Here is a 25095-nt window from a genome sequence, read left to right on the forward strand (position 1 = left end):
TTTTACCTCACCCGACCCGAATTTCCCAGGAGAAAGTAAATCCCCGAGTGGACTCATACATTTTTCACCAATCACGATTAGCACGCCACCCATACACCTACCACACCATCCTCTTTCTTCTCCAGCATACAAACCAAACAATGCGTCTTTCAGAAAGGGATACGGCCCCCTATTTCGCTCGCGCCCAAGCCCGAAATAGGACCCGAGTCGAAGCTCATGGCATCCATCGCAAACGCGCTTTCTCTGTCTGTCACCGCCAAGCTGCCTGCCAAAAACTCCAACTACGATTTTTTTGTCCGGTTTCAAGGCCATAGAGCGACTGCGCTTCGGTATTCTGTCATTTCGCGGCGTTCCATTGAGTTAAATCGGAGTAGGTTGTGTGTGTCGAGCACGAATCGGCCCAGGTCGAGGATATGCGCGAATGCAGCTCAGGTGATGGACCAATCGGTTAGCGAAAAAAGCTTCACGCCTCCTACCATCGTGGAGGTTGATTTAGGCAGCAGGAGTTACCCGATCTATATTGGATCGGGACTTCTCGATCAACCCGAACTTCTTCAGAGGTTTTTTTTTTCCCGTCTTTTTTGAGTTTGCACGAAATTGAAGCATACAGAGACTCTTTTCTTTATTATTTCAATCAAGTTTTTTCGTTGTCATCATATCTATAAGCTTTTCCCCCATTTGATTGAAGAATTGTCATAGTTTTATTGGGTCTTCAGTTAGTTGATATGATAGTATGTAGGAACGTGTTTGTGTGGTTGTTGGGTCGCGGCTTGTAGGAGAAGGAAAAGAAAAATTTAAGTTTAAATTCTGCAGATTAACAAGCTTTATGTCTTGCTACGGTCTGTGAGCTTGATGTATGGACATAATGGTGTTAGCTAGAATTGTTTTAACTTTTCCTATCTTCTAGCTGATTTTCTTATGAGGGTTGTTCTCATTGATTTCGTGGTTCGTATTAATAGGCATGTTCATGGCAAGAGAGTTCTTGTGGTCACTAACTGCACGGTTGCACCATTATATCTGGACAAAGTTGTTGATGCTTTAACTAGAGGAAACCCAAATGTCTCAGTGGATAGTGTCATCTTACCAGATGGTGAGAAGTACAAGGACATGGTAGGTATTGACTGAGGTTTTAGTACTTTACAGTTTGTGTTTTTGGTATGATGACAGTTAATGACAGTGACTGTAATCCTTTTTTGTTACAGGACACCCTCATGAAGGTCTTTGACAAAGCTATTGAATCACGCTTGGATCGAAGATGTACATTTATTGCTCTTGGAGGGGGTGTGATTGGAGACATGTGTGGATTTGCTGCTGCATCATTTCTCCGTGGTGTTAATTTCATTCAGATTCCAACAACTGTTATGGCACAGGTCTTTTGTCTGTTTGTGCTTCATTTAGTTCCTTTATGAAACTATTTTTCTTTGCCAAATGTTTCCTTGTTTCAAAAATTTGATCTCACAGGTAGATTCTTCTGTTGGTGGGAAAACGGGCATAAATCATCGCCTTGGAAAGAATTTGATAGGTGCTTTCTACCAACCCCAGAGCGTTCTTATAGACACTGACACATTAAACACGTTACCGGATAGGGAGCTGGCATCAGGCGTTGCTGAAGTGATTAAGTATGGGCTCATAAGGGATGCTGAATTTTTTGAATGGCAGGAGAAGAATATGGAAGCGTTATTGGCAAGGTACAAACTATTGATCGAATAATTTAGCTGAAGTGTAAAACCACACTGTTAGAATTCAAATTATTGATCTCATGCTTACAGCCTTGAATGTAAGAGTTACATGGCTCTTTTCATATCCCTGCATTGACTAGTTACCTTTCTAACATTTTGGAGCAGATGCTATTGAAATAAGGTTTTTAGTATTGTAAAACAGCATGCTTTTCTTATGCTTGCACTTCTATTAGGCATCAAGCATGCATGATTATTTTGGGTTGGCTGATTGCAGAGATCCAGCTGTGCTAGCTTATGCTATAAAGCGATCATGTGAAAATAAAGCTGAGGTTGTGTCATTAGATGAGAAGGAAAGTGGATTGAGAGCAACATTAAACTTGGGTCATACATTTGGCCATGTAAGTTCTTTTGCAATTTTATTACATTTGAGTGTGAAAACATTGCAAAGTTGTGAAGTTCCTCTACAATGCTGTAACCGTGCTAACATAAAATCATCATTGATATAAGATTGGTGCTTTATTAGTGCAATTTCAATGGAATCGTATAATTACCATGAGTTGCCAAAAGTTCCCCTCTCATTTCATTTTTCTCATGGTGCGGGATGCCTTTTAGGCAATTGAAACTGGCTTTGGATATGGGGAGTGGCTTCATGGAGAAGCTGTTGCAGCTGGAACAGTATGTATATGCTTTAACTACAAATGCTTACTTCTTGCTACCCCCACCCTTTAACTTCCTTCTTTGTCTTATTTCCAAGCAAACTGTATGATGATTTTCAGGTCATGGCTGTAGACATGTCATATCGCCTTGGTTGGATTGATGATTCAATTGTGAATCGGGTGAACAACATTTTAAAACGGGCTAAGTTACCAACTGCACCTCCTGATGTCATGACTGTGGACATGTTCAAGTCTGTCATGGCGGTGAGTGAAACATCAGATCTAAATCATACTTTAAAAATGAAAATTGGTTTCTAATCAACATATTAACATATCTGGATTCTTTTATTAACATGATAGGTTGATAAGAAGGTTGCTGATGGGCTGCTAAGGCTTATCCTTCTAAAAGGTCCTCTAGGCAATTGTGTTTTCACAGGCGATTATGATAGGAAGGCCTTGGATGATACGCTTCGTGCATTTTGCAAGTCATGAATTGGTATTGGACTTTCTGTCTCCATATTGCATCCAATTGTTGGAAAAGATGATTGGTAGTGTATTTTTCAGTGCCCATGCCTGATCTTTTCTAATTCGTCACGTCCGTCTCTTGGCATTTTTTAACTTAGTTGGGAGAAGTTATTACTTGTAATTCCAGGTGTATGGAAGATCAATAAGAGGCAATTCATTCTGTGTTTCCCATTGCATCTGAAATGGTTGTAGCTCTCTCTCCCCACACAAATCCCGTGTTCCTTTTTTTTTTTTGCCTTTTCTTTGGGAAAAGACTTGTCAGGCTGGTGTTATACAAAGAGATGTAACATTTTGGTGATCTTAAAAGATATTTGGCTGGTGGGTTATATGTTGAAGAAAATTCGTGTACGTGTTTTTGCATCACTCACTAAACTCAAGCTTCAATTCCGAAACTATGAATGAATTCTACAAGTGTTGGAATCCCACAGATCGAGGGTCCCTGAACGAGGTCTCAGATGAAACAGGCAAACAGCTCCAGCTTCAAGACTACATTTGAAATTTTGTAACAACTTTGAACCATTTCTTTACTGGGAATATCAGGTAAAATAAGAATCGTAGCCCCAGCTACTTTTGAATCAAACTTCTCTCTGTTTGTTGAATTTAAGTTCTTGAAGATTCTTTTAATGAAATAAAAACATATTACGAAACATCATGGTTAGGTTCTTGATAATGGGAATGGGACGAGAGTGTTGTGAGGGAAAGGAGTTTGTTTGTCTCCTCATAGGCATCCTACAAAAGTTATATATCCAAGTGTAAGTAGTTTATTTTTCAATACAAAACTTAATTTTGCATCGTTTAAACCTTAAAAAACCCTAAATTATCATTTAATTAACAAGGAGTATTAAATAAACATTAGATAATTCATCTATAGGACTCTCAATGGAAAAATATTAACTGTTTGAATGCCATGTAAAATGTTTTTGTTAATTTCTCTGTTTTTTAGTTGTTTCTTAACACATGTACACACACACACACATATATATATATATATATATCAGAGAAATACATTTACTTTATTTTTGCTAACATAAAAATACCATTTTATTTTATTTTCTCCATTATTAAATATATATATATATGTATAGAGATTTATTGAAAATGAAGCAAAAACCTGAATGATTTGTCTTTCCATTTGTAGGCCATGTGGGTTTGTTTGATGCAGTGAAATAAAATTATTAGTTGACCCCTTTTTTTTCTCTTAACCTCTAATCAAATTATTAGTTTGTGATTTTTGTTAATTAATTTAATTAAAAATTTTAAGAACACTAAAATTTTCAATTTATTATTTATCATTAAATAATCATAGCATTTATTATTAATAATATTACTATACTTTTTCGTGAAATTTATTCTTGTATATTTTAATTTCTTTTTTTCACATATGAATAGTATAATCTCTAGTGATATTAAATATACATATTAATAAAATAATTTTACCTAACATTTTCAACACACATGACAATAATATTTTACCCAAATAAAATTGTTTGTAATTTGAAAATTAAAAAAAAATAAAAAAGTTTATATTTTACAAATATATTATATATATATATATATAAAAATAATTTTTTAAAAAATAAAAATAAAAACCAAAAAGAAAAGGTTGAAAAGCATAGAAAATAAAACAAAAAAAGAAGCCAAGCAATCAGGAGGTTTGTTGGCGAAGATTGGTTCGCCCAACGAACGCTTCAACGGCATAATTTCCCGGCCAAAAAAACAGGTCTCTTCTTCTTTCGTTTCTCTAATCACCCAACCAAAATCCCCTTTTCATTTTCTAGGGTTCTCCCTTCTTCTTTTTTTTCTTCTAAGTTCTTTCTCTTCCTCTCTGTGATCATCAATTCTCACTATCTATTTTCATATTTTTTAATGTCTTTTAGGGTTTCGCTTTGAAAGTTTCTTCTTTTCTTTTCTTTTCGCCTTGTTTTTTTAGTGCTCACGATGGTTAACTGAAGGAGGAGGAGGAGGAGGAGGAGGAGGAGGAGGAGGAAGAAAACGAAATAGAGAGAGGATCGAATTAGGGGTGCGTTTTGTTTGTGTTACCGAGGTGGTCCTCAGGTGTTAAGATCTGAGGGAAGATTTTTCTTTTTCTTTTCTTTTCTTTTCCTTTTTTTTTTCCGTTTTTTAGTTTTCTTTGGGGAATCGGGAAAAGTGATTGAAAAATGAGCGCTTCAAGGTTTATCAAGTGCGTGACGGTTGGTGACGGAGCTGTGGGTAAAACTTGTCTGCTTATTTCTTACACCAGCAATACCTTCCCTACGGTAATTTCTTTCTCCTTTATCGTTCATTTTCTTCAACTTTAGGTTTCTCAAGTTTGGTCGATTCTTCTATTAAAAGTTTGGAGCTTGGTTTCAAATTTCTAATCGCGTGTTACATTCTCTTTATGCATTACGTTTTTTTTTTTATATCTAAGTTAGTGAAAGTAACATAAATGCCTGATTTGGTTTTTCACTAGTGTTAAATTTTTTTGTGGCTTGGGTTATTTTTCTCCTATATTGTGATGTTTCTTATTTTGCTTCCAGTTGTTTGGGAAGGGATTGAAATTATGGCACTTATTTTTGTCTGATTTGGGTAATACTTGCCTACATTAATAAAAGGTAGTAATTTGACATGTGTCTATGTTGGAAACGCTGTTGTTTTGGCATTAGCTTTATTATAAACCTTTAGGTTAGATCGTGTTTGTTTTCAAATCTAATTCACAGATTATGCGGGAGTGGAATTATTGTGCTTCTTTTTTGGTTCTTCTTGATGAGATTTCAAATTCCATTTCATTTTCTTGAGTTTACATTTACCAAGGATATTTTCATTACCCCTTTTCCCCTGATGTGATGAGTTCTCTTAATGATTTGGAAGAGGATATTTGTTAAGACAGGACCTTACATCTTATTGTTCTGGGGTTGTAATGGGTAACAGGATTATGTGCCAACTGTTTTCGACAATTTCAGTGCAAATGTGGTTGTCAATGGCAGCACTGTTAACCTGGGCTTGTGGGATACTGCAGGTAACTTTCTACAGTGAACTTTTTTTTTTGACATTTTTCTTCCCTTGTGAGCTTGAATTTGATTCTGTGGAACAGGACAGGAGGATTATAACAGATTAAGACCTCTAAGTTACCGTGGGGCAGATGTTTTCATATTGGCATTCTCTCTTATTAGCAAGGCCAGTTACGAAAATGTGTCCAAAAAGGTGGGAATTCACTGGCCTAAAGACAAAATACTGCCACTTACTCTTAAGAGTTGCTTTTCTGAACTGTGTTTGATAAATTAGTTGCTGATTGAGTTCCTTGGTTGAATTTTATTTCCAGTGGATACCAGAGTTGAAACATTATGCCCCAGGTGTCCCAATAGTTCTCGTTGGAACAAAGCTTGGTAAGCTTCTATGCCATCCATTTAATACATTAACATACTGTCTTGTTGGAACAATGATTATTTGATTGATCGTTTTCTTCAAGTGTGACATGATCTTAAACTTCAACTTCGAAGTTCAAGATACAGTTATTTAAATATTAAATTTTAGTTACGATTGGCATAATCTTTGCTGATTCTGCATCTACGATTTCTTATTCACTAGCCAGTTTTAACTTTGTTTCTGAACTGTGATGGCAAGTATTTGTCAGGCATTTGTCTGTTCCCTCACTGTGTTTTTGTTTAAGGTGGTTAATGCCCGTGGATGTATTTTACTTATTTATATGGTCTATATTGTCTAGCCTCAGTGTCGCAAACAGTTTTATTTAGTATTCAGTTTGTCCAATTAGAATGATAGAATTTTTTTTTGAATGTGTTTAGAATTTCCATCTGCCTCCTGCTGTTTAGATATATCGCTTTATGCTTTTTACGGTTATTATAATTCTTATGCATGTTGACTTCTCACTACTGCTGAATGTTTTATTATCATCTGCTTCATCATTAACAATTTGTTTTTGGTGAGAAGTAGTGGAGAGGGAGATGATCTATGACCATGGCCTTTTAAAAAGGGTGATTACTATTTGAAGGGGTGGTTTTTATCCTAATTACAACTTTTTTTATGATTATATATTACTTTATTTTGGATCATTAAAACAAGAGAATGTAAAATTTATGGATATTATTTATCTCATTGTTTCTTTTGCTAATACCAAATGTAAATATAAAGTAGAAGTCCCTCCTTGGTGTTATCCTTTCCTCAATAGGGTTTATATGTTAAGGTGTTGATAATGCCAATAGCTAAGTAGCTCGAGCTTATGCCTTAATATAAACAAAGCCGGTGAGACCAGTTGCAAGTTATTCATGTTGCAAATATACATGTTAAGTTGTGGACAAATGGCCTGTAGAAAATTTCCCAGAAATTTTGTGTTAGACCTTCATATCATTCTAGCACTTGTAGCTTTGGATGCTCTATTAATAGTTTTATTTTCATAGATTTGTTAGTCTAGCTGCCTTGTGATAATCCATCATTTGTAGTAGTAGTTATGTCTTTCTGCCAAATGTATGCTCTCACTGGTACAATCATATGATATACATAATTAAAGATTTTTCATTAGGATATTTTGTTTACTGGTTTTGATTTCCAAATGAGCCAGATCTCCGGGATGATAAACAATTCTTTATTGACCACCCCGGTGCTGTGCCTATTACTACTGCTCAGGTAATGACTTATGCTGCACTTTGTCTTTGTGGATGAAACTTTGTTCTTGACATTGATTGATCAGCACCATTTTTTGTCTGAAAGGGAGAGGAGCTGAGGAAGCTGATCGGTGCGCCTGCTTATATTGAGTGCAGCTCAAAGACACAGCAGGTATAGATATTATCAAACTTTTTTTCATATTTTCTTTTTCATCAGTCACTATAGTGAAGAGATCCTTGGGATTTTCAATGGCAGAATGTGAAGGCAGTATTTGATGCCGCCATCAGAGTTGTCCTTCAACCACCCAAAACAAAGAAAAAGAAGAACAAAGCACAGAAAGCTTGCTCCATATTGTGATTGCTATGGAGCTGAAAGGATATGATGGCACTGTGTTCTCCTTGTCTCTTCCCTTAGCTCTTGCAGATACTAGAGGCTCTGAATTGTCTTGACTGATGACAATACTCAGCATCTCTGGGAAGCATCCAGTGGTTTCGTACTGCATTCTTGGAATTATTTTGGTCTCTAATTGTTGAAACCCGTTACATGATTGTCCAACTTTTTCTAGACTCCCGGTTTTGATATGTTTTTATGTATTAATGGACTGGAACATCCCAGTTAGGAAAGCATCCTTTTGTTGCATTGACTCTCTTATATTTATAGCTCTGTATTGATCTTAAAGGTTTAGCTATGTTTGTGGTTTCCAACTTCTGAGTGTAGTAGTTCTTTATTCAACGTTTGCTGGTTTGTGATATTTCTTTGGGTAATTTTGGTCTTTGATTTCCAGCTCACCCTGTATAACCTTAGCTAATGTAGCTCAAATAAGGACAAAAGCAGATAGAGGATCAACATCCCTTGCGTTAAAAGTAAAAGAGCTTTAGAGCAGCTGTCTAAAATTTCCTTTTTGTGGCCATGGGCGTGCAGGTGTATGATTGGTATTGAACAAGTTGTTGGGACGTGAATGCTTACCCGGATATCTATTTGGGCTAAGCACGAATAATATTTTTTTGTCTTTTGAGCACGAGCTGGAGTTGTTGGCTGGTGGTGCCTAATTAGACATCATATTCTTCCATGCCAAAAGATAGCTCGAATTTGGATTTGTGACTGTGATGACATGTTCAATTTTCAAATAGTAATTATAGTTCGAAAGCAAGATAATATTCATTATGATCATGTTTAAAAAAACTTTTTACGGGGGTTGTTCCTACAAAGGAAGAGTCCGTTTATTGGATTCAAGAAAGATGAGATCAATCCTTTGATGCGTTCGTTAGCATAAGATCCTTTTTAACTAGGAATTTGCCCGATTTAAGTAGGAATTTGCTTGATATGAGTATAACAGCAACTAAAATTATCACCATTGGAAGTGAGATTTTTAGACTCCAAACTCCTAAGTTAATACATTTCAATGACTTTTTGCCACCTAGACAACACCTTCACTTACCAGACGATACATTCATTAGTCATTAGTATGGCCATGTTTGCCCACAAAACAAAACGAGTATTGAATCTTTGATGGTAGGAGTCAGCCAGCTGTTTAAGTGCAGAATCTTGGGCATGTCAGAAACCGTAGATTCGTCACTAAAGAAGCCCATCAATACTACAGTTTTTGTTATGATTCTTGATGCCAACTACTAGGGAAAAAAAAAGAACTATAGTAGTGGGAGATATTTTTGTTCTGTGTAAAGGAGTAGAGGGTTTTGGACTAATATTTTGGCCTTTGCTTTTTATTTGAGTGGATGAGGATTGAGATTCCTGAAATGTTTCAGGGTCTTCCCTCTCGAAGTTGGCTAGAGGTTCTTGTCTCCATCAGTTAAATACACAACAAAAAAAGAAAAGAAGAGAAAAAAAAAAAAAAAAGTTACGAACTTTCGTAAAAATTTCAGTCTTTTCAAGGGAATTAATACTATGGTCTTGTGTCCACTCCTGTAGCACTCGATAAAAAGGAATCCCACTAACCGAGCTCCACAATCCTCCTCCTCTCGTCTTTCTTTATAAACAACATGTAACTCAGTTCTGAAGGGTATACAGATTAATCCCTTATTCTACTTGATAGAAGAAGAGGATGGCATCAAGGAGAATTCTCAAGGAACTTAGGGACATCCAGAGAGACCCTCCAACTTCATGTAGCGCAGGTACATAGACAGCATATAAAAAAAATTCCATTGGGCTTGGTTAGCACGATAAAGAAGGGCTTTTGTGTTTTGAAGTACAGGTCCTGGGGCGGGAGATATGTTCCATTGGCAGGCAACCATAATTGGACCAAGTGACAGCCCTTACTCTGGTGGTGTTTTCCTAGTAACTGTTCATTTTCCTCCTGACTATCCTTTCAAGCCACCAAAGGTAGTAGTAATAAAGTTAAAAGACCCCCATTAAATTAAAAACCTTTTACTTCATGTTCATGTTCGTGTCAATGCATGCAGGTTGCCTTCAGGACAAAAGTCTTCCACCCAAATATAAACAGTAATGGCAACATATGTTTAGATATCCTCAAGGAGCAGTGGAGTCCTGCGCTCACTATATCAAAGGTAGAAGATAAATATTGCACTTACAAAATATAAATAATTGACTTTATACTTTGCCATCTAATGTCATCGCAGGTCTTACTTTCTATATGTTCCTTATTGACGGACCCAAACCCGGACGATCCACTTGTCCCCGAGATCGCACATATTTACAAGACTGATAAACTCAAGTACGAGACGATGGCACGTAGCTGGACTCACAAGTATGCCATGGCTTGATTCATAATCTTCAACCACCCCCACGGAAAATAAACCGTCTTTCCTTCCTATCGTTCTCTTGTATGTCACTGAAGCTAACCCCGGCCCCTACAATTTGTATTCTCAAATCCCAATCAATATAATAATAATGTCATTTAATGAGAGAGGCATTACTCTTTTAACATTTTTCATATTCAATAGTCTTTTTAATTAAAGACAATATGCTTAATTTATTTTGATTTATAAATTTAAAGTTGACTTCATATGACTAATAGAGTTTGCTTAATCCTCTAAGCTTTTGCTTTTATCAAGTTGAAGCGCGATGGAGGATACACATCGACTAAAAACGACAAGAGAAAATAAAAACTTCCAGGTGATAATTTATTGAACCGCAAATTACTAACTTTTTGTATCTCCCAACATAATTTTCAAGTGTCCTCCAAAAACATAATTTGCTACAGGGTGGCACCCCAACACCGGTGTAATCTGATTTAACATGGTTTTTTTCCAAAATAAAAAATAAAAATGTAATGCAAGTACTAAAACATCATAGCGGCCATAAGCAATAGGTACAATAAGCATACATACAGTAAAACAGATTTTGCAAAAATTCGTGCTAGGCATCCGCGAAGCCAACATCACCAGCACCCACCGCTAACATATCAAACTAAATCAAATTTCCCAGCAAAAGAAAAAAAAAAACAGATTTGAAACAATATTACGAGAAACTAAAAAATCCGCTAAGAAAATTTCGTGGGCATATCTTAGGTTCAATGACATCAACCTCATCTATCAGTTTCATGCCTTGATAGGTTCGTACTTTTCACCTATTGCACCTCCCTTCTTTTTCTGGGATTGTATGTAACGCAGTGTGCAAGCCAAGAATGAATCTGCAGCTGAATCGGATGTGCTAGAATCACTCTGCATCTCGGTCATAATCAATTCAATCAGGCTCTGGATTGAAGCAACAGTGACATGTGGATTACCTTTCTCGAAAAAATAGAGGTACCTGTGGATTCAACAAAGTTGAGGTTTTTATAATCATCAAAAAAAAAAATTTCAAAATTCCAGCAAAATCATTAGTGAATATATCTATTACTTGTTCAGTATCTCAACAAAGAGAGTAACTGATCCAGTGTTGCCACGTGTTGCATTGGCCATTTGCTGAGCAGCATTTGCAATTCTTAGTGCCCGTTTGAGACAAAGGAGGACCCTGGGTGCGCAATGGGGATTAGAAAAATCAATTAGTAGAAATTGAATAAATAACAAGTTAAGACTTACAAACCACACACTATTATAGAGCCCAGCAAGATTTTTATTCATATGCAGAAGTAGATATTACAGCCTAATATGCTGCAAATATCAGCATGTCAAACACGGTTCTCAAAAGAAAGTTGTCAATCAAGACCTTTGCGAAGCATATGTGAAGTGTGGTTCATTCATTCAAAAGAATTTCTGACAGCTGATACCAGGACTTATAGTTCCATTACGTATAGAAGTGTATGGTCCATTGCAATAAAAGAATTCAACAGCTAATATCAGGCTTATAATTTTAAATTTCATCCATATATGCAGACAGGAAAGGAGAATACAACAATTTAGGACCGTCACCCAACAAAAAGTAAAATTTAGACTTAATTATTAGCATCACACAACAAACTTTTAAGTGGTTAAGAAGCAGACAAGTGAGATTTGGACAATAAATCCAAAGCAAGATTTGGACAATAAATCCAAAGCAAGATTTGGACAATAAATCCACAGCACAGTCGAATTTTCTAATTGTCTTGAGCCTTTCACTATAGATGAAAAGAAATGCAATTGTAGAAGTGTCTTTGTGCATTTATGCTGGAAGAAAAAATAACAAACCTCTCTCCATCTTTCATCTCATCCTGATCATCAACCCAGAAGAGATGTGAGCAAGCATAAACAGCTCTACACTGATCAGGCTTCTTCAAAAGCTTTGCAGAGTACTGCACGCACACACCAAAAAGAAAAAGAAAGTGCTCCAGATCAGTGTCAGCAGAAGCAGACTTAGGCATTAGCTCGCTCCATAAATATGTCATATAGAGAATACCCCTGTGGCTTTGTGTGTCAAAGTATCCCTGTTTTCGACGCCAAAAACATGCATCCTCTGGAGGGTTCCTATTATTAAGTGCAACGCAGTCACCTGAGCTTTGGAATCCTAAAACAGAAAATTTTGCAAGAAAAATAAATAAAGATCATTTTCCGCTTCACGACCACATTTAGGCCTAACATGAAACACGAGCAATTCCCAGTTGAGCAAACCAACTTACTGAAATTTCTTCTTCATATAATATATATGCCTGGGTGAAAAATTCATATGCAATGGGTTCTAACTCACAGTCATTTGCAGCCTGATCAATCCAAAGAAGAGGGGAATCAATGATAAATATTAATTAAAAAAAATAAGCCAACTTTTCCACTAGACAAATAAACCAAACATCATTCTGTACCTCAGCACATTGCAAATACAATCGTAACGCCAATTCTGGTGCAGGAACATTAGAGAGAGTCTCAATAGTCTGCAGATAGAGTTGTGGTAAAAACAATTAGCTTTTTTTTTTCCTTTTAAATTGATAGAAAATCTTCAAATTCTAAAATTTTAAAATTATGTGCTTTCATATTTGGAAAATCTTGGGAGTCAAACCAATTGGAAATTAACGAATAACACCCCGATATCATAAAGTTCAATCTTTTTTTTCTGGAATTTAAATTTTTTCTCTAAAAAGAAAATGGACTGATAAATGATTGAATTTAAAAATACAACATCAAGAATTTCAAGAGTATCAGGAAAGAGAGCAACCTTAATAAATTAGATTAAAACCAGAAATTCTAAAACCTATTTTTCCTAATCTATAACAATGACACGAATCCCGAGAACAAGAGTAATGTTCCAGTTTTAGAAAACCTAAGTATAATGCACACTTAATTCTATTGCTAGCACACGATGGACTTGATCTGGTACTATTAAACGCACAACTGAATTGTCCACATTCCCACATAACAACAATTTACCTGATTTAAAAGCTGAAAAATTTTCTTTGGGGAAGCTGATGCCTCCTCCCCGAAGGGATTTTCATCTTGGCCCTGCAGTCGCCTAATTAGCTGCATGTTGCAAACAAAAACTGTGAAAAAGTGCCATAAATGCAGTTAATGAACATTAAAAATCGAAATCAACAGAGATACAGTATAACAATAGAAATGAGGAAGAGAGTTGGATGAGGTGAAGGAGGAATAAGTTTGATATCCAACAGTATATATAAATGTAAGATGATGCAACCAGAAAAGTTTAAACCAATTGCTAACAAGAGCAGCGTTCAAAATATTATTAGCATTGAGAATAGATCTGTAACTGATGATACATCAAGAAAGCTGAATAAGCAGAAGCAAACCTTTAAAGCAGAAAAAACAAGAGGAGGAATAGTGAAAGGCAGCCGTTTTGGTCCACCGGTCATGATGTGCTTCCTTACAGTAGATATTATCTGCATCAATAGATTGGTTATGGATGACATAGCTTCTTTCAAATGATTATTTTTTCAAACGAATAAACTAATAAACCTAAGAAATCATTCAATTCCAATGCCTTAACTCAAAAGAGAAGTTGAAAACAAGCAGAATATATCTTATTGCCACTAAATATTAAAATATGCTCAGGCAAACTCATAAAAAGATGACAAGACTTTGAGAATTAAAAATATACTTGGGCAAAATCTTGACTATTAATTCAATCCAACAAATTACAAGTGGAAAAAAAACATGCATGCAACACGAAAAGTTAAAAATCTTTGCAAAACCTCCCAAAAACATAGATTTTAATACATCATTCTGAAAAGGAACTAGCACATGGCAAGAAAAATTCATTCTATTTTGTACCTTCAATATATTCCATTTAGTCAGACTGACTCATTTGAACTAGATGACCAGGATTAAGATGCTCGACTAATAGAAGCACTTAAAATAGTACCAACCTGAAACATCTCTTCCACATCATCATTATGTAACATCTGAATGAGACGTGCAACGGAATTCTGCTCCTCATTGAAATCATCTTCATCAACCTAAATGCAATATAGATAAGCCATCTCAAATTCCTAATGAGAAAGACCACTGCTCTTTTATTAGAAAAGAAACACCACCACAAATATGCCTAAATTTAGAAACCAAAATATAATTGCGAGGAAATTATTCTTTTAACTTCTGGACTAAAAATGAAGCACAAATAGATGATAGGAACACTCTTAACCAACAAGCACTCAGTAAGAAACTGTTACACAAGGTGGCTTCAGCACCATTAACATTACTATGATGACAGGAAGAATTTTAAAAAACCTCATCATGACGTGTCTCATCCAAATCCTTAATAAGCCCTCTTATCAATTCAAACAATGCTTCAACCTAGCAAAAAGAAGAGACATAAAAATGTGGCAGGTTATTAAAGAGAATAACTGAATAACCACTCTAACAAATGGAAGGAAACATACCTTGTCAGCTGAAGAAATATGGGTACTGTTTTTCATAATGCTTTGAATAATAAGCGTTGCCATAACTTTATTTGTCTCACTGTCAAGGTATTCCATGACTCGGGGATAGTTTGAAAGTTTCAAGGCAGTGACAATATTGTTATACTTCTCCAGCGGAGCACTTAAAAGTGCAACAATCTGTTTTGTCGCTTTATTGTCTTCAAGCTTTCCTGTTATAGACAGCTTCTTCACACATGCTCCCTGATTAATAGAGGAAGGCTACAATCATCACTAGAATTACATTGAAAGGACAAAGTTCACCCAGATGTGAGGAAACTATCAATGTTATCCCAAAGATGCTTGATATTAAGTTATTAAAATTTGAAACCTACTCCAAACCAACATTTCAGAAGTATAGATGTGGCACTTTAGTGTGGAATAGAAACCTAATCCATAGTCATAAAGCATCCTACTACAAATATGAAACAGGTATTTGGAATGCCAAACAAATATCCAGATTGCAGTTTTCAGTGACAGCCAAAATGACCTTAATATAAATTGAATATTTTCAGGTAAAGGAAATGTAAGCCTTTGTACTCTCATCACTTTTTCTTTACAATAGTCTCAGAACTAGTGCATACTTTCAATAATTCATGAAGTGGCATATGCATAACTTCCCAAATACCTCTTAAAAAGAAAAAAAAAAAAAAAAAAACCAGCACTTTTTAGAACATTTAAATCTCATGCTGGAATCAGAATTCACCCTAATGGTATTTATATGAAAAAGATTTTAAAATATAAAATTTTCATTTTTATGGACTATAAAATTTCTTATGGTTGTGTAAATTACCAGTATCTGTAAGTCTTTCTAGATTCAATAAGCTTGATTTGCCTATAATTTCCACTAAGTTTAACTAATAAGTTTCAGAAACAATTCTCCATAAGACTGGCCTTTTATTCATCTAATTGTTTCTTAACTATAATGCACTGGGACAAAAGAAAGCAACAATAAGGACACTATTCCAAGGGGTAAGGCAAAATTTAGTTATTAAATTACACTTAAAAGTACAAATTAATACTTAACAAAGCTGTTCAGAAAGAAATCATACCAATACTTGATCTGCATAATCAAGTCGATCAGGATGGACATGGAGAGTAAATTTAAGAAGAGAGGAATACAACGTTACAGCTCCAAAAATGGGCATGTCAACTTGTATTTCAATCACCTGCATCATTTTACAGGAATTAACATTTTCAATTGCTTGAATAGAAACACTATTCCTAACCACATAACTATAAACTGGAAGACAAAATGCACATTTAATAGGTGCGTAACATAATATATCTCTCACAAAGCAGCACCATCAAAAGCAAGTTTGTATTTGCACATTATTCTACGAATCTCAACATTCCAATGCTGTTTAGATATCTCAGTTCAGATTATGAAAAGTGACTCTCTATAAAGAAGCCCAGTTAACCTTTGGTTTTCTAGACCAGAAAAATTTCATATTGATGGTATACCTTTTTCTTTTCTCATCTTTTGTCTAACTTCATTTACAGTGCATTGAGAGGGAGGAAGAAGAGAAAGATATGAAAATAAGTGCAGTTAAGTTCAGATTTCTTATTATAGCAAACATTGTCCTTTTCAGCAGATGTTGTCAGTCCAATGGAAACTAGTCGAGTAAAGTTCCTCAAATGTTGTAACACCTCCCAATCAGTCAGCCAACTAATTGTTGTGGCACCTTCCAATCAGTCTGAGAGCTAATTTTAAGTCCACAAATGTTGATGCATAAGAAATCCAATTCCAATACATAAAACTTACCCTCCCGATGGCATTATTCAACTTTGAGAAGGCTTCTACTTGCAAGAACTCAGGCAACACTTCTGTACTTGAGGCGGCATAACTGGAAAGCCTTTCCATCAACTGAGATAGAACCGTCTTGATGTCAACGGATGGCTGAAAAATAAAAATAAACAGAAAGAGGGAGAAGAAAACTTAGTATTTATCATGAGCTAAGTAGAAAAGTTCCAGAATGTAAAAGAAAACATGTTTGCAATGCACCATCAAGTGCTAAAGCATCAATATGCTTTGAGTTGCATAAAATTGTGAAAAATAAAGGCCCAACCAAATCATCATCACAACAGCCACATACCTGAAGCTGTGGGCAGGCACTCAACAATATCTCAAGAGTTTGCAGGTGGTACTCATCAGGAAAGACTTGAATTATGCAATCCATCAGGTAAAACTGAGCAAGCTCATCTTTACAATTGACAACCTTTAAAAACAATTGAGATGCAGAATCAATGGCCAGATGAGAAGAAATGAAACTCATATCACATAGAATTCAGGAGGGAGGAAAGCGAAGCCCTAAACCAAACCTGCTCCAGGACTTTTGGAAGCACAATTTCTTTGTACATGTCAAGGTCAACTCCTTCTAACTGACTCAGAACATGCAAGTTCTTGCCAACCTAATTAGAAATAAGCAGGGAAGAAAATTGAAGGCTTCATCGGAATATATAGAACCTGGTATTTAAATCCTTTACATTCAAATTAACCAGCTATAGGTTACTCATATTACAAGATCACGAAGCTCGCTCCTTTCCTTCTCCCGCTTCTCCTTTTCCCGGGCAGGCCCCTGCAGACCAGAAAGCCCGACAGCAAGCCTCAACTCAGGATCAGCTAAGAGTATGAATGATTCACAAGCACTATAACACCTGCATGACCAGAAATCATGCATTTATGATATAGTTTTACCTCCATGGCATGCAAGCATTCTGGTATGTGCATGCCAGACATGAGAGCAGGAAACAGTCCAAGAGTATTTCAACCAACCTGATGTTGCATCCGGACCCATAGTTTGTTCATCTCCGTAAAGTTTTGTAGCACAAACTCCACAGCATCCATGACTGTGTCAGCATCCCTACAAGAGTCAGGAAACCCATCCAAACATTAGGTCCACCCCTAACAGCGTAAAGATGAAGACATCTGACATACAACCAAATTTGCATCAATCAACATGAACGAGTATTCAGATAGTAAAAAAATGAGAATCCATACTACACGGCAACAAAATAATTTGCAGGACGACTCAATAATTGGGATTCTGATTCTAATGAAGGGTACAAGACAGCATTGGATCAAATATAGCCTTAGCCACGCTGATGGGTATCTACATGAGAGATGCAGGAATAACGAATACAAACTAGATAGTTGCAACACCATGAATAAATATCTAAACAACCAAAATTATTCACCAGAATCAATGTATAAATATCTACTTGGAGCGCATATAAATCATCTAAGACCTTACCCTTCATACTCGGAACCAATATCAGGCAATTTATCTCTACTAACTAGAGAAAGATAACTCCTCAAAAATAGACCACGTAAAGGATGCTGAATACCACGACACATTTCAACCAGATCCTTAAGAATATCCTTAGCAGGAGCTTCTTTAGATTTGATATATACAGATCCTACAGTACAGAGGAGATACCTGCAAGGATCAAAAGAAACTCATCAAATAATAACCAAAAAGGAGCAGAAAATAAGAATTGAAATTAATGCAAGGTCATTGCCATGTCCAAACCAAATATCAAACTCATCAAATATCAAACAGCATACCACAAAAAAGCAAGCGCCAATTGCAGGTATTCTGGCAAAGATTTATGCTAATTTTGACCAAGAGAGTAGTAAAATATCTTAAGCATCCATAACTACCATAAAACAACCTGAAAAAGTCTATTCTTCATTTAACTTCTCCTGCAAAGTACAAGCATCTTATTCTAACAGATATAATCAGATCTGACAGAGGATTATAAGCTTTGATTAACTGGAAAGTTAAGAGAACGAAGTAATGTTTCTTGTGAGCACAAGTATGTTTGTTCTTCGAAAAACATGATTTTTCCCTAAGCAAAACTTAATATATATTAGAGTATCAAGATCAATATGTTTCTATTTAACTAGGTTGGATGAATAAATTCAATTTACAAGTCCAGCCTAAAACCTCAATATACAGGAGCTCCCATTTCCCACTACAATACTTTATCATCATTCAACTTCCTCAAAAATATAAATTCTCCACAAAGTCATCATAACTTCTTCCTCCAATGAATTTGTTCTAGATAAGCATTATTCCTGTACATGTTCGACACAAGCTGACACAAAGCACTGTTTGCTACTCCTTTCAGAAGTTCAAGGATGTACTCAAGTTTAATCATTTTCAAGCACTCCAAAAGTCAGAACAGAAAGGAAATAAATCGAAAGGACAATCCATGCCAACAAATGAACTAGGCAAATTCACTTCAGTTTTCAACTGGCAATAGACATTGCCATTCTCAATGCTATCTTACTTACTACAAAACTTCTGATGCAAATATTTCCGGCATGACATTAAGTTCTACACAGAAATACAAAAGATGAAGTTCCAGAGACCTTCTTCGGTATAACTAAGCAAGTAAATTGGAAAAAAAAAAACACAAAACGGAATAAACATATATAAGACAATAATGAGTTCTTAAACTGAACAAAGTTTTTCCTGAACTAATACATAAGTCACGTTTTTTTAAATTTAAAAAAAAATAAATAAAGAATACTGTATAGCACCTTTAAGCTCACAATTCATACTCACGCAAGAGAAAATGAATTTAGGTCTCGGCTATTACTATCAAATAAAGAATGGAAATTGGCTTGAAAAGATTCTCACTCACAATCTAGGCAATATGTTACCCGCGTGCTGCACTAGCTCATACAGCTCAATTACCGAGCAGCCACGCCGCGTCTCTTCCCTAAAGAACAATTCTAGTTTCCTCAATTCATCAAAGGCTCGCATATCTGGACCATCAATTACAAATTACAAAAACATAACCTGTCTGAACCGGGATATCAGCAGCAAATCGCAAAAAATGCGTTTTTCAGTCCAACTCTGAGGACGGTCAGATCGAAAAAAACAACTCACAGAGTTCGTAGTATTTATGAGGAGAAAGCTTCGACGTTCGTAGCTCGCTAAGCATCTGAGCGGAATACTTCAAAGCATCTCTGAGATTGTTCGAGTCCTGACAAAAATTAGCGGATTTAACATCAAGCTATAACTAGGGTTTCTTATGCTAATTCGCTTTCAGTCTGAATATGTTTATAGACAAATAAGATTACTGGAAATGAATTCTTCGTTCTTTCAGTCTTTGTCTATAAACAATTAAACATAGGAAAGCGTGACAATGTTACCAGAGCGCGATGCATATAGAAAGCATTCTGTTGGAGGCCGGCGATTCCTGCGGCGAGCCATTTCTCTTCGTCCTCTACCCCGTCTGCGATCATTCTCTCTCTAGCCTCTGCTTTTCTCTCTCTCTCTCTCTGACCCGCTGTTTTCTAATTTCTATCGATGTAAATGTTGCGTATAGTTGCGTTTTGACTTGCTCCGATGTGCTTAGACTAGGCACCTTCAAGCCATTTTCTCAGTTTATGGGCCTGAATTTCTTCGTCTGCGATCTACGTATGATCTGTACCGTTGAACAAGTTAGAGTTGATCTGTACCGTTTATTTGGCTTACCATTTCTGATTGATTTTTCTTTTGTCCCATCTGATATATAAAATATTTTAGTATTTCAACTGAATTTTATTTATTTTAGTTATATTAACTGAATAATTTATTTTAAAAAATACACAAAATTAAATATTTAATTACACCAATTTCTAAAATTATTACTACCCGATGCCCAAGTTTTTTTTTTTTTTAACCCTAAAAAAAGTCAAAGAACTATTTTTGCAATTAAACCTTTGTATAGATTTAATTCAGCATATAATACGTGTATGTCAAGGTCTGGATGTATCACATGCACATGTATTTACAATTTACATATATTATATATCTGTATATTGTTGGTATTTACAGAAGGCTAATCATCCCTATAAGTAAAAACAGAAAATTACATGACACGTTACATTTTTTAAAAAAGGTATTTTAGGAATTTTTTTAAAAAAGTAATTCACATGACAACACACGCATTCGGGTTATCATCACTAAAAGCAGTAGTGTACTTCACTTCAAAAGAGCTGGCACGTGCGAGAGAAGAAGCCTCGGGATCAGACACCACGTTTCGCACGTATCCAGGGGGAGCTTTCTTATCGTAGGCCCCTGGTGCATAAGGATGGCCCACAACATCGTACGGCACGTAAGGCCATAACTCAGCCTTCTTCCCCGTTCGATGTCTGACACGTTGCAACACTTTGGCGGGATCCACATACCCCGTTACACTGAGCTTATGTTGCTTCGGCTCCACTTCCACCGCCGTTAGTCCCCTCATGCCTTCTACTGATTTCTTCACCCGTCTCGCGCATCCTTCGCAATCCATCTTCACTCTTATCTCCACCGTCTGATATTACAGAATTAAGTTTAAGAATCTTTGAAATAGTCAACTCTCCACTAAATGAAGAGGAATATATATGGTGGTAATAAGTACCTGTAACTGCTTGCGTTTCTTGAGCTTTCTGCTACTCGTATAACGAGACCAATCACAGTCACAGAGGTCGGAGATGTAGTTTAAGAAACCCATAACAGTTGACAGACCAAACGACGTCGTGGAGCCAATAATTACTTTCACTAAAATTTCTGGAAAAACGAAGAAGAAGATGAAGAAATAAAGAGTTGAAGCAGCATGATACGATGCGTTGTTTGACATGGGCTGCTGGCACGTGTCCTCGCGAACACGTGGGCCGTAGCCCACAGGCCATTCGAGCTCTTGGTAGATCCTTAAAATGTATTTTCAGAAATGGTGGGTGACATCAGTGGGATGTGCAGAATTGGGTCAAATCAGAGAAAGAGAGAGCCCGGGTTGAAGATAATTAAGAAGGGCCCAACGGATGGTGTATATTCAGCTGTATCTCACAATATTTATTTGGCATACAGAGATAATTAAAAGGGTATTTTCAAAATAAATTTAAAAGTGGAAGACGAAAAGGAAAAAGAAGATGGAAGTTGATGATAATAAATTGAAATTATTAATGCGTACACAATGAGCGATCAACCGCCGACAATGACAGACTTCGGCCACGGATGCCACCTGCTGCCATTTTACAACACACAATTTGATATATATATATATATATATACAGACACACACACACACACACACACACACACACACATATACACCTGTATGTGTTTTCAAAAATTTGATACGATCCCATCAAGCTAAAACTGTTGGTAGGTTAAAGAATGACATTTATTTGTTCATTCATTTAATTTTTTTCACTGTACAGAGTACGAGCATGATCACGATCTACTTGCTTTTTCCACGATATTTCACTTTACTTATTAATTTCAATTGACTTTTCCATGCTCACCATTATGACTCCATAAATACAAGTAAGCAGTAAAGAAAAGCAATAATAATTATTTTCCATGCATTCCTCCATTAATTAAAATTTGCTTTTTTTTTTCGTATAAAAATTATTAAATATTTTTAAAATATTTTATAATTTATTTTTGTGCTTTAAAAAAAATAAAATGAAAAATTAAAAATATAGAAATTAAGTAATAAGAATATTGATAAATTTAATTTTGATTTGAATATTAGAGATTTTTTACAAAAAAAAAAATTAATTGGGTGATTAGAAACATAAAGATGTAGAGATCTCATGAAGTAGAAGTTTCAAGACGCAAAAGTAAAGAAGGAAAAAAAACCAGTGATGGACATGCGCCTTGGTCAGTCTCTTTCTTCTCCGATACTTGCATGGGTACAATCTCTATCAACAACCAGAACAAAATAAATATACCACCTAACTCACGCCATATATAGACCTCATACACAACATATACATGACGATATATGTACATGCATGTATGTATGTGTATGTATATATATATGATACTCTCCTCGTTGAAAATGTATATGAATTGATTTGTCAACACAATTAAAACGTAAACCCAGTACAGAAGTTTATTAGTTGAGCGAAAATACAAACCATGTTTTTCCTTTTTGATTACAGTAAATATTATAGTTATATTATTCTGCTAGTTATTGTATGTATAGTTTTGTATAATGATGATTATATTGTAAGTGCAAATGGAGGTAGGAATATTATATTAAGAGACAATGAAACAGTCCCGGCGCTCATCATGTTCGGAGACTCCATAGTAGATCCAGGCAACAACAATTACTTGAAGACAATCGTCAAGTGCAATTTTCCTCCTTATGGCAGAGACTTTCAAGGAGGCAACCCCACTGGCAGGTTTTGTAATGGCAAAATCCCTTCTGACTATATAGGTAATACAAATATATACATATGTATATATGGGAATACTAACTACATACTGACCTTTTAGCTTAATTTTTTTAGTTTTAAAATAATTTCCTTCATTCTTAAATGTTTATTTTACTATATTATGACATAAAGAATGGATATATATATATATATATGTATGTATGTATAAACCATATGACATATGAAGTGGGAATTTACTTTTCAAGTCTTTTTTTTTTTTTATTGGAGCTGTTAATTTTCTTTTCTAAAGAATTTATTATTGGTCATAGACGAAATTGTTTATATTTAAAGAAGGGTGTTCATTGTTGGAAATTCTGACAACACAATGCTCCGAATGTTTTTAGTGGTGCAATAAATTATCCAACATGTATATATATGTTTACACCAATATATATATGTATATATGTATATGCAAGCACACTAGAAATTTTAACTTTTTTTTTTCTCTAATTAATAAACAAAATTTCAGCCGAGGAATTTGGTCTTAAGGAGCTATTGCCAGCCTTTCTTGATCCAAGTTTGCAGCCTCAAGACCTTCTTACCGGTGTAAGTTTTGCCTCCGGTGGCTCCGGATATGACCCTCTCACTCCGGCAATAGTGGTAATAATAGTGACCCTCTTGATTTAACTAGTGTTTGGATACTATTATAATATCTTATAAAATTTCTGATCATATATTTTCTCAATTAATTAATTTTAATTACGTGTTTTGTTATTTCTTTTGTTAATTTTGACAGTCGGTGTTATCGTTAACGGATCAACTGGAGCTGTTCAAAAGATACTTAGCGAGGGTAGATTCAAGTTTTGGAAAGGAGGCAACTGCAAATATACTGTCAAAAGCCATTTTCCTAGTCTGCTCGGGAAGTGATGATATTGCAAATACTTATTTTTCCACTCCATTCAGGAGAGCTCATTACGATATTAACTCATATACCGATCTAGTTGTGAGCTCAGCTTCAAGTTTCATCCAGGTATATATACGCATATGCATAGTTCATGGTATTACAAACATATGTCTATATAAATGAAAGTTATTATTTTTTTTCTGGGTATCATTTTTTTCATGTTAATATGTGGAAATGGCAGCAATTATATGGAGTAGGAGCAAGAAGAATTGGAGTGTTTAGTTTACCTCCAATTGGGTGTGTGCCATCACAGAGAACACTTGGTGGAGGACTAAACAGGGAATGTTCAAATAAAGCTAACCAAGCTGCATTGCTCATCAACTCCAAACTCAATGTTCAACTCAATTCTCTTCGGAAAAAGCTTCCAGGTTCCAAGCTTGTCTACGTTGATATCTACAATCCACTGCTTTCCCTCATCAAAAACCCCGCTCAATATGGTACAAATATATCTACTCTTTCATCTATTCATTGTCTTTACATGAAATATCATTTCGAGTTAGAATCTACGTAACATCAGAATTAGTGACGCTACTATCTCATGCTATTCATTCACTGTTACATAAACAAGATTCTGATATGATTTTATTATTTGTTGGGTGGGTCACTCTATTTATTATTGTATTGTTTTGTGTTGGTAATAATTTGGTCATTGCTTGACTATTTTATACTGTTGATTGATTGTTGATGGATTGACAAGGATTTGAAGTGGCAAATAGAGGATGTTGTGGCACTGGGAATATAGAAGTGAGCATTCTCTGCAATAGTCTGGATGATTCAAAGTCTTGCCCCGACGCTTCCAAATACATATTTTGGGACAGTTATCATCCGTCGGAGAAAGCTTATGAGGTCTTGTCCCCTCTTATCCTCAGCAAGTGTATACGTGAATTCTTTTGATGAACAAACAGTTTAAAGACCAAACTACTCTTCATTTTTTCCTATTAATTTGTCACTGATAATGTATTGATAAGGTGTATTCATATTGAATAAAACTCAATTTCTTGGTCAACCAAGAAATTTGATCTCCATTGAAGGTTGTATTCACCTTACAAATCTATTAGTCTGAAAGCACAGAGCATAAAGCAAGTGCAAATCCTTCATAATTTACCAAAGTTTAGTTAACAGAAATCAGATTCAAAAAATTTGCTTGAACCTTGTCGCTTTAATGGAGTTCTAGTAACAGCTCAATATGATAGAATTAACGACGATTTTGGTTGATTACACGCAAGATATTAGTCAAGCCAAAAGCTTCTACCTCTCTTTTTAACAACAGG

At 35.5% G+C, this 25095-nt stretch overlaps 6 protein-coding genes across 7 annotated transcripts; 4 read left to right on the forward strand and 2 right to left on the reverse strand.

The window, feature by feature from the left end:
- Nucleotides 1-90: 90 nt before the first annotated feature.
- Nucleotides 91-3208, forward strand: LOC110822136 (3-dehydroquinate synthase). Its single transcript, XM_022052150.2, has 8 exons — nt 91-560; nt 960-1110; nt 1203-1370; nt 1462-1688; nt 1954-2077; nt 2292-2354; nt 2456-2599; nt 2696-3208. Exons 1-8 carry the CDS (start codon nt 217-219, stop codon nt 2825-2827), a joined length of 1353 nt encoding a protein of 450 aa, XP_021907842.2. The 5' UTR covers nt 91-216; the 3' UTR covers nt 2828-3208.
- Nucleotides 3209-4492: 1284 nt separating this feature from the next.
- LOC110822138 (rac-like GTP-binding protein RHO1) lies at nt 4493-8210 on the forward strand. Its single transcript, XM_088217451.1, has 7 exons — nt 4493-5118; nt 5771-5858; nt 5934-6043; nt 6162-6225; nt 7416-7480; nt 7565-7630; nt 7715-8210. The coding sequence occupies exons 1-7, from the start codon at nt 5020-5022 to the stop codon at nt 7814-7816; spliced, it is 594 nt and encodes a 197-aa protein (XP_088073577.1). The 5' UTR covers nt 4493-5019; the 3' UTR covers nt 7817-8210.
- A 1181-nt stretch (nt 8211-9391) lies between these two features.
- Nucleotides 9392-10367, forward strand: LOC110822139 (ubiquitin-conjugating enzyme E2 28-like). Its single transcript, XM_022052154.2, has 4 exons — nt 9392-9588; nt 9669-9796; nt 9877-9981; nt 10054-10367. Exons 1-4 carry the CDS (start codon nt 9519-9521, stop codon nt 10195-10197), a joined length of 447 nt encoding a protein of 148 aa, XP_021907846.1. The 5' UTR covers nt 9392-9518; the 3' UTR covers nt 10198-10367.
- A 349-nt stretch (nt 10368-10716) lies between these two features.
- On the reverse strand, nt 10717-20095 carry LOC110822221 (vacuolar protein sorting-associated protein 35A-like). Its single transcript, XM_022052265.2, has 21 exons — nt 19882-20095; nt 19616-19712; nt 19368-19491; nt 17969-18154; nt 17491-17578; nt 17237-17293; nt 17037-17126; nt 16811-16933; nt 16480-16614; nt 15767-15883; nt 14679-14918; nt 14527-14592; nt 14166-14255; nt 13590-13679; nt 13213-13302; nt 12651-12719; nt 12471-12551; nt 12251-12358; nt 12043-12146; nt 11276-11389; nt 10717-11185 (listed from the first exon to the last, which is right to left on the reverse strand). The coding sequence occupies exons 1-21, from the start codon at nt 19972-19974 to the stop codon at nt 10975-10977; spliced, it is 2373 nt and encodes a 790-aa protein (XP_021907957.1). The 5' UTR covers nt 19975-20095; the 3' UTR covers nt 10717-10974.
- A 403-nt stretch (nt 20096-20498) lies between these two features.
- Nucleotides 20499-21615, reverse strand: HIPP27 (Heavy metal transport/detoxification superfamily protein). Its single transcript, XM_022052266.2, has 2 exons — nt 21117-21615; nt 20499-21029 (listed from the first exon to the last, which is right to left on the reverse strand). Exons 1-2 carry the CDS (start codon nt 21333-21335, stop codon nt 20643-20645), a joined length of 606 nt encoding a protein of 201 aa, XP_021907958.2. The 5' UTR covers nt 21336-21615; the 3' UTR covers nt 20499-20642.
- Nucleotides 21616-22480: 865 nt separating this feature from the next.
- On the forward strand, nt 22481-24849 carry LOC110822302 (GDSL esterase/lipase EXL3-like). 2 transcript variants are annotated; one of them, XM_022052386.2, is made up of 5 exons: nt 22481-22922; nt 23390-23520; nt 23657-23890; nt 24006-24261; nt 24531-24849. In XM_022052386.2, the coding sequence occupies exons 1-5, from the start codon at nt 22622-22624 to the stop codon at nt 24716-24718; spliced, it is 1110 nt and encodes a 369-aa protein (XP_021908078.1). In that variant the 5' UTR covers nt 22481-22621; the 3' UTR covers nt 24719-24849. The 2 variants fall into 2 exon arrangements, with proteins under 2 accessions (XP_021908078.1, XP_021908077.1); XM_022052385.2 differs by having other exon boundaries at nt 22484-22922; nt 24522-24849.
- Nucleotides 24850-25095: the final 246 nt, after the last annotated feature.

This window comes from Carica papaya, chromosome 4, assembly GCF_054855325.1.
Source record: "Carica papaya isolate Zhongbai chromosome 4, ASM5485532v1, whole genome shotgun sequence".
NCBI classification, from domain to species: domain Eukaryota; kingdom Viridiplantae; phylum Streptophyta; class Magnoliopsida; order Brassicales; family Caricaceae; genus Carica; species Carica papaya.

Bases quoted from the DNA above. Each gene is read 5' to 3' on its own strand.
- LOC110822136 (XM_022052150.2), top strand. From the start codon at position 217: ATGGCATCCATCGCAAACGCGCTTTCTCTGTCTGTCACCGCCAAGCTG. The intron at 1,111-1,202 runs GTAGGTATTGAC...TTTTTGTTACAG, and splicing joins GTGAGAAGTACAAGGACATG to GACACCCTCATGAAGGTCTT. The intron at 2,078-2,291 runs GTAAGTTCTTTT...GATGCCTTTTAG, and splicing joins TGGGTCATACATTTGGCCAT to GCAATTGAAACTGGCTTTGG.
- LOC110822302 (XM_022052385.2), top strand. From the start codon at position 22,622: ATGTTTTTCCTTTTTGATTACAGTAAATATTATAGTTATATTATTCTG. The intron at 23,521-23,656 runs GTAATAATAGTG...TAATTTTGACAG, and splicing joins CTCTCACTCCGGCAATAGTG to TCGGTGTTATCGTTAACGGA. The intron at 23,891-24,005 runs GTATATATACGC...TGGAAATGGCAG, and splicing joins CAGCTTCAAGTTTCATCCAG to CAATTATATGGAGTAGGAGC.
- LOC110822221 (XM_022052265.2), bottom strand. From the start codon at position 19,974: ATGATCGCAGACGGGGTAGAGGACGAAGAGAAATGGCTCGCCGCAGGA. The intron at 19,713-19,881 runs GTAACATTGTCA...AATTTTTGTCAG, and splicing joins TCTATATGCATCGCGCTCTG to GACTCGAACAATCTCAGAGA. The intron at 19,492-19,615 runs GTGAGTTGTTTT...TTGATGGTCCAG, and splicing joins TCATAAATACTACGAACTCT to ATATGCGAGCCTTTGATGAA.
- HIPP27 (XM_022052266.2), bottom strand. From the start codon at position 21,335: ATGTCAAACAACGCATCGTATCATGCTGCTTCAACTCTTTATTTCTTC. The intron at 21,030-21,116 runs GTACTTATTACC...CTGTAATATCAG, and splicing joins AGAAACGCAAGCAGTTACAG to ACGGTGGAGATAAGAGTGAA.
- LOC110822139 (XM_022052154.2), top strand. From the start codon at position 9,519: ATGGCATCAAGGAGAATTCTCAAGGAACTTAGGGACATCCAGAGAGAC. The intron at 9,589-9,668 runs GTACATAGACAG...TTTGAAGTACAG, and splicing joins TCCAACTTCATGTAGCGCAG to GTCCTGGGGCGGGAGATATG. The intron at 9,982-10,053 runs GTAGAAGATAAA...ATGTCATCGCAG, and splicing joins CTGCGCTCACTATATCAAAG to GTCTTACTTTCTATATGTTC.
- LOC110822138 (XM_088217451.1), top strand. From the start codon at position 5,020: ATGAGCGCTTCAAGGTTTATCAAGTGCGTGACGGTTGGTGACGGAGCT. The intron at 5,119-5,770 runs GTAATTTCTTTC...AATGGGTAACAG, and splicing joins CCAGCAATACCTTCCCTACG to GATTATGTGCCAACTGTTTT. The intron at 7,631-7,714 runs GTATAGATATTA...TTTCAATGGCAG, and splicing joins GCAGCTCAAAGACACAGCAG to AATGTGAAGGCAGTATTTGA.